This window comes from Chionomys nivalis, chromosome 19 (assembly GCF_950005125.1).
Source record: "Chionomys nivalis chromosome 19, mChiNiv1.1, whole genome shotgun sequence".
NCBI classification, from domain to species: domain Eukaryota; kingdom Metazoa; phylum Chordata; class Mammalia; order Rodentia; family Cricetidae; genus Chionomys; species Chionomys nivalis.
Genome location: NC_080104.1, coordinates 28,721,162 through 28,738,074, shown reverse-complemented (window position 1 = coordinate 28,738,074; position 16,913 = coordinate 28,721,162). Strand labels below are relative to the sequence as shown.

The 16,913-nt window shown below is 41.2% G+C and overlaps 1 protein-coding gene across 3 annotated transcripts in view; it reads left to right on the top strand.

The window, feature by feature from the left end:
- Prim2 (DNA primase subunit 2) overlaps positions 1-16,913 on the top strand; it is a 250,298-nt gene that overhangs the window by 186,400 nt on the left and 46,985 nt on the right. For all 3 annotated transcript variants that reach the window (XM_057794656.1, XM_057794657.1, XM_057794658.1), the window contains 2 exons: positions 3,544-3,616; positions 6,420-6,605. In XM_057794656.1, the coding sequence (XP_057650639.1) occupies positions 3,544-3,616; positions 6,420-6,605 (259 nt within the window). The remainder of the gene's footprint in view (positions 1-3,543; positions 3,617-6,419; positions 6,606-16,913) is intronic.

Below are 16,913 nucleotides of genomic sequence, written 5' to 3'. Positions count from 1 at the left end.
GGGAGGGAGAGAGGTGGAGAGGTGCAGAGGTGAGGTAGGGAGGTGGGAACGCGGGTATAACCTTTCAGGTCCACGCTTAGTAGTGTACAAATTTCAGTCACCACAGCTGGAGATTGGGCATCAATATCTTTCCATTTGTTTGCTTAGTGTTTGTGTGTGTGGAGAGCAGAAGACAGCCTTTATTTCACCATCTGAGTCCCAGAGGTTGAATTCAGGCCATTGGGCTTGAAGACATTTGTCATTATTCGCTGAGCCTTCTCACTGGCCTGAGCTGTGGGTGACATTTTATATTCAAGCCAGAGCAGAGCTTTTTAAGATTTCTAACTTACATTTAAATTATTCTTTCATAGTTTACACTTGAAGTTGTTTTATTTCATTAGGTTTTCTCCTTTGAAGGTGAATTTGTATCTTGGACTTACTCAAGTAACTCAGCTATAAATTCCCTGTGATTCTTGACTTTTCTGTCTTCCCCCTTAAGTTGTATCTATTTCTTTCCTCCCCAGAAAAACCTAAGTCCATCTACTGAGATAAGCCAAGCTTTCAACTTCTCTGGCCTAGCCTTTAGGCAATATTCTTCCCAATAGTTTCTACTGTCCAGTTCCTCTCTTCTTTGCTCATTTCTTCACTCTGCTCTTAACTGTGAACCTGATGATGTCAGTTTGATTCTTGGATATTCTCAAGGCCTTTCATTGCCTACAGAGCATGGCTTCCAAGGCTTTCCCATCATTTGTCTGGATGCAGTAACCTACCCTTTCCATGTCAACTCTGTCTGTCATAACCAGCTTACCCAGTATCTTGCTTATTTATTAGTCAAGACAGAAGAATCCCCTTTTATCACAGATGAGAGGAGAAATCGCATTTCTAATATCCCTTGTTGTCATTCCCTCCAGTGGAGTCCATATGTAGTTGTATGTGGCTAGTGACCTCCTTTCTGTGTTGTGTGTGTGATATGTATGCTGTACTTACCCTCCGTGTAGTTCTTATGTTGTAATCCTCCTTTCCATGGAAATTAGTTGGTGTTTTATAATATTTAGAATCATGCATCTTATACAAATGATTTCCATTTTTGGCAAATATATATTCCCCCCACTTCTCCTCACTGGCTTCATCTCTGCTGTGTAGCTCAGATTCCAAGTCCCCTCAGCCCACTAGACTGCAGGTGTAGCTGCTGTGCTCTGCCTGTGTTTCTTCTTTTTGTATTCTTTTTAACTCATTCATCTGACCAAGACAAGTTCCTATGGTGAAGTAATTATTTGACTGTGTTTTATCAATAACCATCTAAGCAATGAAGTTAGTTACTTTTCTCTCTTGGGACCATAAATACACAGACATGTCTGTGTATTACCGCACCACTACTTATGTATTTGTTAGTTGTTGATTAGAACAGCTCTTTTAGATGATTGGAATCACCATTTTCATTAATGCATTTGGATACTGAGGTTTGCAGGGGTCAAAGGTATGGCCTAGTAAAGAGCTGGGTGATGTCTCCTCTAGACTCATACTGACTGCCGTACTGACTGCCTTCTCTCTATTTACTGGTAAAGGATGCAATTGCTCTGTTGTACTGGAATACACGTTACTTACTTTAATTAGCACTTTGAATAAGCCATATCATTTACTTTCTCTAGCATTTCTAGTCAAGTCTGGCATCCATAATTCCATTTTACAAGTGAGACTGATGACAAAACAGGGTAATTGACTTTTCCAGTTCTATAACTAGTGATTTAAAGCACGGAAGAAGAAAGGTCTTTAGACTTGTAGCCTTGTACTATTTCCATTCCCCTGTGGTGCTTCTTTGTTCTGCTGTAAAATGGGAAAGTAGGTTTTCTATTCCTGTGATTTTACAGAAATAATGGTCTTTTGTGCCCATATAACAGTGTAAAACAGGAGCTGGGGAGATGGTTAAGTTGATAAAATGCTTGCTGTTCAAGTCTGAGGACTAGAGTTCATATCCCAAGCATCTATATTAAAAAACAAAACAAACAAACCAACCAAACAAACAAACAAAAAATGTGACCTACTAGGCACTGTGACCATCTGCAATCCTAGCACTTGGGAGTGGAGACAAGGACTCCCCAGGGTAAGCTGGCTAGCTGGATCTATCCTGGAATCCCCAGTTTAGTGAGAGACCCTGCTTTAGCAAATAAAGTGGAGAACAATAGATAAAGACACATGACATTACCTCTGGCCTTCACAATATGTACACACATACCCATGAACACCCTCACACATGTGAGCCTACATGCACATACACTCTATACACATAAACCTGCCAAAATAGTGTAAATCATTAAGATAACAGCTGCGGGTTTCACGTAGCATAATCTCTGTGTGCATCATGTTAATATCCTTGGTGGAATATGCCAGAGCAAATGACACGTTACTTCACAGAAGAGGAAGGCTTAGGCTTGATGGTCTGTCTCATGGGGCAGTTGCAACATCTCAACACACTCCTGTAGGCTTGTTTCATAATTCATATCTGTTGTTTAATCAGTAAAATCAGTCAACTGTGGAAAGAACAGTGTCTTAAAGAGCATGTGTGTGGTTCTGCAGGAAAAGTCTGAACCTAGTAGATGTGAAATAGAGAGTCTGGAGTTCTTTAAGATTAGCTTGACTCTCCAGGGTTTTCTTTAGTTGTAGCTGTATAAGTCATGGCTTGACTGTATACATTTTCCTATGTGATCTAGCAAACTGGATGCAATGGGATCTTTGGATATGGATGGTAGCTTTTGTCAAGGATTTGAAAAGTTACAAAAGATGAATGGCTTTAGATAACATGTATCAACTCGTGTTTCCATATTTGTAAAGGACACCACAGAGGCATTTGTTGTAGGAAGAGGATGATAACATCCTGAAGAAATGGAATGAAGAGACAAGTTTGCATTTGACTACATGGCAGACTTGATCCTAACACATTTCTTGTTTCCTCATTTGCTAGTGTAAATTAGATGTTCTCCCTGAATGGATGTGAGGATTTAATTAGAGAATGTACACGGGGATTCCTTGCACGCTAAGCACTGTTAAATATTTTATTGAATGCCAACTACTACTGTTTATCAGGCCTTTAACAAAAATGATTTCGATTTGGATCATGTCAGCACTGAAGGTAGGGTCCCATCATCCCCGTTGGACAGAGAAGGACACGGCATGCGAGTAGGCAGATGAAATGCCTAGAGGTGTTGTCAAGGGTGATTTCTGATCGCAGCAGCTTTCCTTTCCTCTTTGTTCTGCTGCAGTGTTTTAATAAGGCCTGAGTAAAAGAGATGTAAGTGTTTACTGTATGGATTATGCTTGTGAGAAGTGAAAGCAGTGCCCTGGGGTAGGAATCAGGAAATCCAGGCTGGCACTATATTGTGTATTTCTTGTAAGTAATTCATTGTATGTGACTTATTAAATACATTTAAAGTACTTGATTTTCTGCTGAGGTTCATGTGTAAAGTGTTTTCTTATTATAACTTTGATCTTAGAATAAAAATTCTCTTTGAAGAGATGAAAGTATTTCACAGATCCCATTTTAGTATTTTGTTCTGCTTTGTTTTCCAGTCATTCTTACACTGGCCAAGATTACAGCACCCAGAAGAACACGGGGAAGATTGCCTTAGATCAGATTGATTCGGTAAGCACCGGCCCCGATTAAAGCAGACTGGTTTCAACTAGAGACCCCTGCTGGAAAGATGGGGAGCAGTACCGTATGCTTCTGATTATTTTTTTAGGAAAGTCGCATATCTTATATATGTGATTTTTTTTTAATTGGAAGAAAACAAAATTTAAAGGGAAATTGTTTACAATTTTTAAAAAAAATTTGATTATTGGAAAATGGGTTTCCTTTAAATAACAGTCATTAAGTGCCATTTATGTGTTTACATTTAAATACACACATTTCGAAAAGGAAAAATGACGTGTATTAGTTAGCTAGAACCATTATAGCAAAATGTTATAGATTGGTGACTTAAATACCATAGGTTTGAAGCCTAAGCTCAAGGTTTTCTGGGGCCTTTCTCCTTGCTATATAGACCACTGCTTTCCTGTCTCATGAGATGGTTTCCCCACTGTTGGCCTATATAGCCTTGTTCTTTCTCTTCTTTTATGTACAGTAGTCATCTTTTATAATATAATGACATCATGCAACTTAATTGCCTCTTTTAGGGATTTCTTTCCAGATATAGTCAAACTCTGGGTAATGGGTTAAAACTTGAGTATGTAAGTGTGGGTGCAGTTACCCAGAAGTGTTCACTGGCACTAATGGAGACGTCCATCCGCATTAACACATGTTCACATCTGCCTTGTTTTACTTTGCAGTTCCTCAGCCAAGTGCTCACTGACTCTGTTGCTTTGTCCCTATAACACCATGCCATCAATATTTCTCTTGGTATTTGCTGGTCGTGGACTGCTCCTTCTAGGTTGTTCTGTACTGAAATCTGTATCTGTCATTGGCCCTATTGTCCCCGTGTCCCTCTTCAGATGGGGACTGTATGGACCTAGTGCCTTTCTTAGAGTACAGACCTCTTCTGAGCCTTCCCTGTTAGGGCTCTAGCTAACATGACCTAGAACGGATTCACCCCCAGATGCTGTTTTATTTGCATGGCACTGCATCTGTTGTTGCTGCCCTCTGCAGCATCCCTTATCCTGTCCTTACAGTTCCTGTCAGCTCAGTCTCCACTGCTGTCTTACTGTGGCCAACCCTGTGCTCAACTGTCTTCGTTTTCAGTCTGTGGACAGCCATTAGGTTCTCTTAAGTGTTCTTCCTGCTTCCATTCCTGCTGCTTATAGTCCCTGTAGAGTGTAGTAGCCTGAGTTCCTTTGAAATGATCAGCATGCTGGTGCTTACGGCCTGCCTTCTACTTTATCGTGGCTCACTTACTGTGTTCTAGTACTCTCTATTCATTCCTTGACTCTCTCACTGTGCTCTAGTATACCATATTTATTCCTTCTTGGAGTTTTTTATTTTCATTACATGAATGGTATTCTCGGATCCTCACGTAAGCAGAATCAAGCTTGAAATCTGTCTTAGTTGAAGTGTGGTTTCCTCAGAGTCTTCTGTTCCCAGCATTCTCTCTCCCAGTCCACACTCGATCCCACTGCTGCTGTGTTCTCAGAACTTTGACACCATTTTCACCTTCTGATGTCCATGCCCATTGTCTGCACCAGAGTGTAAACTTCTCCAGGAGGGGATCTGTGACCTCTTTCTCTACTGGTAATTGTGAGGGCCACACACATAATAATGTTCAAATGTTCAGTAAATTCTAGGTGGTTGAGAACAGAGAGAGGAAGGAGAGGTTGAATTGGGGGACTGCCTGCTGTAACTAGATCACTCGAGAGTGGGGCGGGTCCTCTAGACGGTGTCAGCAGAGTGGAAATGTGAACAGTGACAAATCAGTCCTCCTGGCTTCTCCGGCTTTTGGCTTATGTCTTTGTTGCCGTCCTCATTACTCAAGTTGTTGTCAGGATTTGGTCTGTGTAACAGCCATAGTAGTCTATGTATTGTTCCTTTGTTTAGGAAGGAACTGTGCTTTGTCACCTTGTTTTCTAAAATACTGAATAGAATCTGTTCTATCAGTAGGCATTGGGGATGGTGTGGGCTTACACTAAGGACACTGAACATGCACTATTTTTTTTTTTAATTAAGAAAGAACCAGAGTAGTTATGTGAAAATGACCCAAAAGGCTTTCTGTTTGTCCCCCACAGAAAAAGATACAGGTCTGTGTGGTGCTAAGTGCTGAGGATAAAATTTAGTTGCTCTTTACGGAGAGACACTACATGGCCACTAGAGGGAGCAGCAAAGTCAAACAAAGCAAGGCCCGGTCCTCCTTCTATGGTGAGCTGGCAGGCGTGCCCTGTTGAAACTCACATCCTAGGTGCAAGGATGCATTTGAGGGAGTTAGAGGAAACGAGGTTGAGACTGTGACTGAAGAAAAAAAAACTGAATTTAAAAACAAGCAAAGATACTTTGTTTTTGACACTAAAATGTTAAAACCTACATTTTTAAACTATTGGTTAAACATACTTATTTGATTTTCTCTTTGAAATTGTTTCTTTTAATTTCATATTCTCCTTTATGTCTAGTTTGTTATGAATCAATTTGCTACTTTGCAGTTATATTTTCAGATCTTTTTCTTAGAAAAATGGAATATTATGTCCACATAAACCCTCTAAGAATATTCAGAGTAGTTTTGTTTGTAATAAAAAGGTGGAAAGGACATAATGCTATCCCGTGAGCATATGACTAAACAAACTGCAGCGTATTCAAGGTCTAGACTGTGCTTGTCATTGATGTTCCCAAACCAAGTGTGAGGAACTGGCAAGAAGCCAGTCCTCAAACATGCCATACTGTTCTTTATCCCAAATTTACAACCACTGCAGATATAATAGGGGACCTAGTATATCTTCACCATTACCTAAACTTGCTTTTTTTCTTGTAGCTTTCTACCAAATCCTTCCCACCTTGCATGCGTCAGTTGCACAAGGCTTTGAGGGAAAATCACCATCTTCGTCATGGAGGCCGGATGCAGTATGGCCTGTTCTTGAAGGGCATTGGCCTAACTTTGGAACAGGCACTGCAGTTCTGGAAGCAAGAGTTTATCAGAGGAAAGATGGATCCAGACAAGGTAACACTGAATATGTAGAGCAATAGCAAATGAGCTTTTGTTAGAATGAAACCAGAAGTTCTTTTTTTAAAGTATGCACTGAAACACAGCTGAAAAGTATAAAAGATGCACATGTCTTGGTTTATATAAGAAGAAATTCACATGTTAACCTAGCAAATACCAAACAAAAACCTGGGAAAGGTATCTTCTTAAGTAAGCATGTCCTCAGTGGACTGAACTTGCATAATGAAGAATGTTTATATAAGTAAATATGTTGTCTCATATTAGCTTTCTAAAGCTGCTGTAACAAAATTCCCAGTTCAATGGCTTAAGCAACAGATACTTAGTTTCTTGTGGTTCTGGAATCTGGAAATTCCAATCAGGGTTTTGGCAGATGTTGCTTCTTCTGAGGACTGATCCCATGGCTTGAGGTTTGACCTATTCATGCAGTCTTTTCTCTCTGTGAGTGCCACCACTGCCGCCACCGCTGCTGCAAGGACTCTAGTTGCACTGTGTCAACTACACACGTAGCATCTTACTGCACCCTGCTTCCCCTTCTTAAAGACACTCTTGGAATACAGTCGCACTTGGGACTAAAGCTTCAAAATAGGAATTTTAGGGTAACAGTACATGTCTCTCGTTATATACTTTATTTAAAAATCTGACTGTTTGTGTGTGTGTGTGGAGGGGGATGGGTGTGTGTAGGGGGTGTGCTCCAAAGGTTGAGGTCAGGTGTCTCCCTCTGTGGCTTCCACATTGGTTTTGAAACAAGGTCTTTCGCTGAACCTAGAGCATGCCATGTCAGCCTGACTGGCTAGCCAGCGAGTCTTCAGGATCTTCCTGTGTCCACCCCTGTAGCACTAGGTTAAAGACACACACCACTGTTCCCAGCTTTTATGTGGTCCCCATGCTGTGCATTGAATGTCATCACTGATCATCTCCCTAGCCCCTAGACCTTCTTAATATTGTGAAAAGTTCTTGTCCATCTTGCAGACTTGTTTTAAAAACTTCTTTCCTGAGAACTGTCTAGGAACTTTTAAATATATGACTCAATAAATCTTTATTTGAACAGTTTAGAATATTTCTTATACTCCTATTATGTTTGTTTTATTTTAAAGTATTCTAACTATGGAAAGTATGAAAACTGCAGAAAAATTTACTTGTTTTCCTTCTCCCATTAAGAAGTAATTAGTGTTTAGGTACTATCTCAAGTTCAGGTAGCTAACTACTACTCTACCACACCCCGCTATAAAACTTTTATGGTTTTCCGTGTTATTAACTAATCTTTGAAAGGTGATTTGAATTTGTTACATAATATTGTAGCATTTAAAAATGATATAATTTGTTCCTATAATTTCAGGTTTTAGACATTTGGTTGTCTGTGTGAGCCATGCATGTGTACACATGTTATGTTCACGTGGAGGCCCAAGGTTGATGTTGGGTGTCTTTATTATGCTCCACTTCCTTTATGAGACAGGTTTCTCATGAACCTGGAGCTGGCTTTTTCAGTTTGACTGTCGGGGCAGAGAGACTCTGTTCCCTACCATCCCAACGCTGGGATTGCAGGCATTCACTAACTATACCCAACTTAAAAAAAATAGTGTATGTGTGATTTGTGTGTGGGGTATGTGTGTGTGTGTGTGTATGTTCTGTGTATGTGTGTGGGTTGTGTGCTTTGTGGTGTGTGTGTATATTGTGTATGTGTGTGGGTTGTGTGCTATGTGGTGTGTGGTATGTGTGGTGTGTATGTGTGTGTGTGCATGCGTGCATGCGTGTGGGCACATGTGGAAGTGAGAGAACAACCGTGATCAACCGGGATTGTGAGGCTGTGGGGCAGTGCCCTGTACCTGCTGAGACCTGCTGACCAGACTGCTTAGTGAACAAAGGAAGGGCAAGTGTTTTATTGATTTCTTACAGTGGGTCAGTCTGGTACTTTCCCCTGGCCATGGACACAATTTCAAAAAATTTTGCCTTCTTGTGAACCAGCATCCTGACTCTGAGGTTTACATTCTTCTGTGGCTCGCATAATCCAGACATACCAAACCCTGCTCTTGACACCGTCACCTTGCCAAAATGTTCTCCCACTGTGGCTTGACCCAGCTCTTACCACAGGGCTGAAGGGCTTCCAGTGGTTGAGCTTCTACCCACATATGTAAAGCTTTTAGAAGTACCAGGGACAGGTCTCAGACTTAGTTTGCCTTTTGGTCACCTTGTCTCGTATTTGAGAAGGTCCATGCAGCAGCAGCAGCAGCAGCAGCAGCAGCAGCAGCAGCAGCAGCAGCAGCAGCAGCAGCAGCAGCAGCACTGTAAAGTTTATTTTGAACCCATTTGTTTAATGTTTTTCTTACAAGATTTTTCTTCACACACTTTAAAATTTGGTGTAAAAAGAAATTAGTGGATAATTTTTAATTTTCACTATAAGAAGATAAGAGTTTATATTTTTATTAGCTTATTGGTTATAGCAAATGTACTATTTTGACTAAGATTATATTGCACTTAGGTTCTGTTGCTATACAATCTGCACTTGTAAACAAATGGTCATGTTTTTCTCAGTGTTCTCTTTTCTTACATATACAAAGTACAATCAACTATGGTCTGTTAAGTTGTGGTACTCTTTTCAACCTAACAGCTTTTTGTTAGTCTAAAGAGGTGCAGAAAGGGTTGGCTTACAGTGCTGTCACAGTACTTTGCTGGATGGATATGGAGAATGTTCTAACAGAAACTTTAATGAGTGTTGTACTGGCTAGTTTTATGTCAGTTTGATACAAGCTGGGGTCATCTGAAGGGAGGGAACCTCAATTGAGAAATGCCTCTGTAAGAGGAGGTTCAATTCAGAAAATGAGCCAACCATTCCTCATCTCCAACAACCTAGCCGTTGCTCAAAACCAGGCGATAGTGTAACTGGGCAGCATGTTTGGGGGCCGAGTATGTGCGAGCTCCAGGCCCCTGCACACCGCCCTGTTGGCCCTGCTCAGCAGTGACATGTTCCCGTCCACTGTGCCTTCTCTCGCACCTGCCACCACCATTGCACACTGCTCTGTTCCTCCACCTTTCCCACCTCTCCGATGCATACGTGTCTGCGGTATTGACATTGCATGCCGCAGTGTGTCACACACTATGTTTTTTTGCCCAAACAGCTTTACATACAAATATTCATTGCATGAGTCTTTGGTCTGGTTCAAGTTTTCTGGTTTCTGAAGCACCATAAATATTGAACCATTGCCTAGACTCGGCTCGTATATTCTGCTGTTGCCCAGAGTCAGAGTGATGTTGCAACTAGGCAGGGTGTCAAGGGCAAGTTCCATGCAAATTCCAGACTGTTGCAGCTCCTGACTCCCACACACCTCCCTGCTCTTGATGTCAGCCACCCCCAGGCTTGTCCGGTTCAACCTTTGTGCTTGTAGCCTATGGGCTGCACCACAGTCTTGTGCTCTCTCTCTCTCTCAGCAAGGCAGGCAGAGCAGGCTGCAGCCACAGTGGTTCCAAGTGAGCCTAGCACAGGCACTATTCAGTAATAACGTGTTTCTGCAGAAGCTCCAGGCTGCTGCACACCTTCCTGTCCTTGGTGCCAAGTGTTGGGCACAACTGTTGTGCTTGTCGACTGTGGACAGTGAGTGCTGCAGGTTCCGTGCTCGGAGCAGAGGCAGGCCTAAGGCTGGCTCTATTCAGTATTGACCTGTTTCTATAGGGCTCCAGGCCATCTCCCTATTGTTGGTGCTGGCCCCTCAAGGGCTCATCAGACATGATCTCTGTGATTGCAGCCTGTTGGTTGAGACATGGCATAGATATATAGATATAGAATCTATAGAATGGTATAGATTCATCATTCTCTGCCGTACATGGCTCTATGCTGCCATCTTTCTTTCCAGTTTCATGAGTCCACTTTTTGAAGCATCTTCCCATAAGAGTTGCTTTTTTAAAAAGTTGTTCCAGAGCTACTTGAGGCTCTACAGATGCCTTTTCCATGTCTGTGTCACCCTCAGGAGCCTCCATGGGTCTCTTAAACTCCTTGGAGCTCTGAGATGCCTGTTAGTGGCTGCCATCACCTATTTTTCCTCCCTTAGTTTCAAACTTGTATTAAAGTGTGGAAAGAATCCTGAAATGTTTGTTTACTTGGAACTTGGTTATTAAATCGCTAGGTCACTAGAATTAAGGCGAACTGTGTAATCATAAAGAATTCACGGCACAGTACCCTTTCATCCAGTGGTGGGCGTGTCAGTTGCCTTCTGCTTCAGCCGGACATTAAGCACAACATAGCGCATTTAATGGCTGCAATTTTTGGTCCTTGCATGCCGTATTCAGGGTCAACTATATTCTGTTGTAACTGAATCAAGGAACATTTAGAACTATTTAAAAAGCTTATCTTTTGTCCCAGAATTTAGCAGGCAGTGACATAGGTTAGACTTGAGTTGTTCAACTTATTACCAAAGAAGAAAGTATTTTTGCTCATGAGGTGTGACTATATATATCGAGGTCTGGGAACAGGGCCTATAGTTTGTGTCTTCAACCCTTCCACATGAAGCTGATGTTCACTAAAGACTGAGAAAAATTGTTCTGTGAACGACCCTTAAAATATTCAAGTTCCTAACTGGCTTATCCAGAAAATAGACATTGCACGTCTTCCCCTCTTCCTTATTCTTCCGTCTGACTGTGTGGGCAACTCAGGCACAATGATCTGTCCTTCATCAATGATCCATGCGTGTATTTAAAGGCCCACTACATGCTAGGGCCTAGAAATGCTAAATGAATTGTACAGCAGAGTGTCAACTAATGCACTGCTAATGCATCTCCAATATACTCCAGGATTGATCCCAGGAACCCTCGGGAAGCTAGGCCAGACCTCAGTACTCATAGCTCGTTTCCTTTGATTGTAAACAGTGCTTTATTTTTCCTCTAGAATATTTCCTCAGTCATTTTATATGTGCTAGGTGACATGAAAGGGGTTGAGAAGTACCGACCTCAGAGAATGCAGGCTTGGGCTTGGGCATAGTTTTTCTGCTCTATACAAGTTATGTAACTATATGAGGGTTCTCTAGTGGGAAAGAACGGATAGAATGAATAGGTATTAAAAGGGAACGTGTGAGATTGGATTGCACGGTACTGTCTGGGTAGTCCAACAGTGGCTGTCTCATTCTGGAGAGGCTGAGAACCTAGTAGCTGTTAAACCCCAAGGCTTTATGCTTCAGAAGCCCTAATCTGGTGCTGAGGGCCTAGAGGATTCCCAGAGAACCTTTGGTTTTCAGTGCACATTGGAAGACTGAAAATGCAGGGTTCTCATACCAGCAAAATAATACCACCGTAGCAACAACCGCAACAATGTAGATGAACTTGTGGTCAGAGTAAAAGCAAGTGGATATTAAAAGCTGTTTTCTTCTTAGACTTCCTTTTATATATATTGCTATTAGAAGATGCCACCCACATTTAGGTTGGGTCTTCCAGCTTTGAATAACTTGACCAAGACAGTTCCTCATAGTCTAACACTTCGCTACCAGTTCCCTCTCTCTTACTCCCTTCAGTTTTGCAGCAGCCAGACACTGAGGTCCTTGCATAGCGTGTGTATTCAGTCACAGCTGCTGCTGAGTGTCTGTGGTCTGTCCAGACCCTTGTTGGATGTGAGGAAGACAGCCTCAGTTTCTGGTTACTGAGGTCATTGTGTGGGAGGTGGAGGTGTTCGCAAAAGAATTAACCTATTCCAAATCCCCCCATCCCTCATCCATAATTATCTATTCTATCTCCCCTACTCAGTGCCTTAAAAAAATCAAATGAAAAGCAGGTACCTTTAACTTACTTATTTTATTCATACCTTCTGGGGGTTTAATTCATTACCTTATGCATGCTAGGCAGGCCCTTTACTACTGAGCTATGATGCACCCTAACCCAAGATTCCAACTTCAGTCATTTATTCATGCCAGTGGTACGCTGGGTTAGACTGATGAGGAAATGGAACTGCAGCTAACTTTTGAGTGGAAGTCAGTCTTGTTAATGTGCCTGATGCTCTTAGGAAGAGATGGTGGTGAATATATAGCTTCTTACAAAAAAAATGTTTAAGCCGGGCGGTGGTGGCGCACGCCTTTAATCCCAGCACTTGGGAGGCAGAGGCAGGCGGATCTCTGTGAGTTCGAGACCAGCCTGGTCTACAAGAGCTAGTTCCAGGACAGGCTCCAAAACCACAGAGAAACCCTGTCTCGAAAAACCAAAAAAAAAAAAAAAAAAAAAAAAAAAAAGTTTAAGATTTCATGGAGTATCTTTTTATTACCTTTATGTATTTGTTAAAAATCAGCATTATATATGTATATATAAGTATATATACACACACAGACATGTTACTGTTACATGAAGACATTTCAAAAAGGTATTTACTGTAGGTTGAGCATATACTCTCTGTAACTTTATCCTTCCCTTTTCACCCTCCTCCCTCCTATTAATCCCCCACGTTTTCCTAGTTTTGTGTTCATGTAATCTATGCAAACATAATTTGTCTTTATATAAAATCTATGATTACCTCAAATTCGCATCTGTTTTCTTGAAAATTATATAAATTTATTCATTAGTTGAAAGCCAGGTAGACTGGGATCCATAAGACCAGCTGGGGAGGGGGGTAGAGGAGGTGGGAGGGAGAAAAAGAGAGGGAGGGAGAGAATATGAATCTGAATGTGAATATGCAGAGAATATGGAATACAAAGTCCTTACTATTTCATTATAACTCTTGAATTACCTTCCAGTTAATTATAAGCTCTTTGAGAGGAACAGACATTTTGATTTTATATTCAAGTAACATTTATTGAGTACTCAGATGTTTTTCATAGCTTAACAAACACGAGTCTCTTGAGTAGGGCAGTGCGGCTTGATTGGGATGGCAGCATAGTGCAGTTGGAGAATGTGAACTTTGGAATCAAATAAGAGCTCAGACTCATCTGCGCATTATAATCTGTGTGCCTTTGTAGAAGTCTGCTCTCAGCTTCAGTAAGGATAATGGTGGAGTTTATATGGTGATTGTATATAATAATATTCTTCCTATACCACTTATTAACAGCGTTTGTTATTTAGCAGAGAATCTAAATTGCTTGCCCCTAAGTTCCCATTTAATGTGAAATAGAATGTGGTAATAACAGCATGAGAGCAAGCTCAAGAACGAAATCGTATATTCACCCGGGGGACTCAGAGGGCTTCCTGGGGAAGTTAGTATTTGAATTGAGTCCTGAATGATGGTAGTGTGTGAGCATTAGAATTGGGAGACAGTGTTTCCTGAGCCGTGGTATGTTTCTATTATAAAGGCTGTTGGTAACATCACAAAGGATCTTGTAAATTGTGTTTTGGCTAAAGACATAAAATCATTTCTCAAGTGGATGATTCTTCTGTTCAATCTTTGCAGAAGCTGGATGTTATTAAATCTCATTGAAAGCATTTCTGCTGGGTGCTAAGAAATTCCATGTGGGCTTCTTTGCAGTCTCTGTAATGGGGCATGGAAGGTAATTCTTTGAGACAGCGAGCTTCTTCTTAGAGCATCAAATGTCCACGGAAGGTTGGTGTTTTTCTTGTTGCAGCGAATTCATAGTCTTTCCTTGGCCATGTGTCGGTGTTCTTGTTGTTTGCTTTTAATCTGCAAGCTGTACCTTTCTCAGAAGTGTATCTAAAGAGCTACTTAGTTTATGGTCCCTTCTGAGGGGCTTTACAGAAAGCATCTTTTTCACTGGTAGCAAGGTAGGTTTACTGATGATGATAAACTGAAGAGCTGGGTCAGCAGAGTTCCTAGGACACTTGATGGGCAGATCCTAGATGATACAGATACATCGGTGCTCAGAATCTCTGGGCAGAGCAGCACCGTCCTTGGATAGCTGAGGTTTCCGAGGCATGGCTCAGGTCTTGCTATTCGTTATCTATGTTCTGAATCATATAAATGTAGTTCACAGATCATCTCAGGTTTCGAAACCTGAGCTCCTGGTCTGTGGTGCAAATCACCCACTGTATTTTTTTCCAAGTTCATCTCAGGGAATGGCATACTCCATTGTTTTGATGGGTTCATACTTCAACCTTGAAGTTTTCAGGCCGTGCCTTTCTTTTAGACCTGTGCAATCAGAAGCATGAGTGGTCTGACTTAACCTGAGACGTGTACCACTGCTCTTTTGATAGGGAGCATTTCCCACTTGCTATTGGGAGGTGGTGAAGGCTTCAGACTTGTTAGCAGGAGGTCTTCAGGCCCTGGGGAGGATAGTGAGAAGTTACCCTTTCCTCCTCTTGGTAGCGTTGCTCTTTCAATGCACTAAGCCCCAGGAGCAGGATGCATTGGTGAGTGCATCACTGACTGGAGCATTCAAACTTTGAACCAAAAGAAGCCTTGCTGTTGCTGATAATCTCAGGTATTTGCTGTGGCAATGAAAAGCTGACCAGCACAATTACTGTTCCTTCAGTCCCTACAGCCACAGTGCTAGCCTACCCTGTCACTGTTCTCCAGACCATGGTGATGGCTTCATGGCTGAACTGTGGCCTCCTGTCTTAGAGGACTTTATTGGTGTCAGCAGAAGCAGAGAGGCAGAAAGTCTACCACAGGCTGCTTGTGTTCCTAACAGGAAATTTATAATTTCTGCAAGTCCTGGCCCTGAATCTTTAATGACATTCTCGCCAACATCCTGCCCCAAATTTTGAGGGAGGTAATTATTTCCCTGATGCATAGTCCATTGACTATGCTATAAGAGCGTTCCATTAGCGCAGCTGATTTGAGTATAGCAGCTTCTTGTTCGAAGTTGTCCTATATATCCTAGATATATTACTAATGCCAAAATAATGAGAATATAATGAAGTGCACTCACTACCAATGTAACCGATCATAATTCCATAGTTTTAATGATTTAAAGTGCTTCAGGCTTATCACTAGGAACGTCAGTTATCATTGCACAGGGAAGGAATTACTGGTTAGTAGAGACTTCAAGTCGAGTTAGTATCAGAAAAAGCAGCCTTTGTCTTCAAAACAAAAAAGATATAGTCTATTAAACATATCCAGTTACTTTTCCCTCAGAAATTTGTGGCTAAAATCTCACTCACCTATATTCAGATAATGGATTTGTTTTAGAGTAGTGATGGCTGACAGATTGGCTTTATTTAACACTTGTTAAAAGTAAAGTTCAGCCATTAAGTTCTGCAAACATTTTATTTGACTTAACTTTTAAATTTTATGTTTATTTCCTGACCATGTAGACATGAGGCTCTGATTTAGTGACAAGTATAAAATACTAATGAGAATGCTTTTGAGACGTAATTATGTAGATTTAAAGGAGTGATGTAGTTTTAATTATGCCCTTTAGCTAGTGAGCTTGCATATTAAATTCATCCATGTCTTTATGTTTTCCTCTGCAACTTTGCTTTTCTCAGCCCCCAACTTCCTAATCAGCTCACAGGTATAACCCAGAGTTATATAAGTTAAGCCAAAGGCTGTCAAAGAATCTGCTCAAATTACTATCTCAAAACATGCCTAAGTTTAGGTTTGGAAATGGCTCCTGGGGCTACAGTGTTCTTTGCCAGGTTTAAGAGGAGGGAACTTGCAGTGTGGTGTTTACCTTGCTCCCAAGTAAGAAACATCCCTTGGTTGTAATATGTTGAAGCCAGATGTTACATTCCTTCCCTCAAGTTATTTTATTAAAGTTGGGGAAATTTGAAATAAAATAATGGTATTCAGAATTATAATTTTTATCTTTGATTTTTTTTTTTTTTACCTATTTACTGTTTTGACTTTGTTTTCTTTCACATGGGCTCTCAGAGACTATGAAATGATTTGTCCATGTTAGGAGAAAATTATGAAACTACCTAGCCTTCCTTGATGAGGGTTTGCTTTTGTGAGAAACTAGATTAGGCAGAAATCCTCAGTAAAGTTTAAATAAAAAAAGATAAAAAAAAAACACCAACCTGTATTACTATTTTCCATTTGAAACAGGGTCTCACCTAGGACATACTAGCTTTGAGTTCACCTTTCTTTCTAAGAATGACCTTGAACTCTTGGTCCACAGGCTGCAGTTTCTCAGTGTCCGGCTACTGTGCAAACACAGGATTTAAACTTGAGTCGGTGGGCTTTCTTTAGAGGCCAAATAGTAGCTATTTTGGCTCCTGCTGCAGCGGCTCTGCTTCAGTGGCAGGAAGCCAACCACAGGTGGGAGCTGTGATCGCACATGACTTTGTCACCCGTAAGCCAGGTGCTCAACTGGATTCAGCTTATGCGCTGGTTGTGGTTTGCCAACTCCTAATTTAGAACATGGATTTCTAACTCTTTTTCTTTTCAGACTGACATTCGTCTTGTACACGTATGCTGTAGCTGCTTTTAGTCATTATAATAGCTTATGA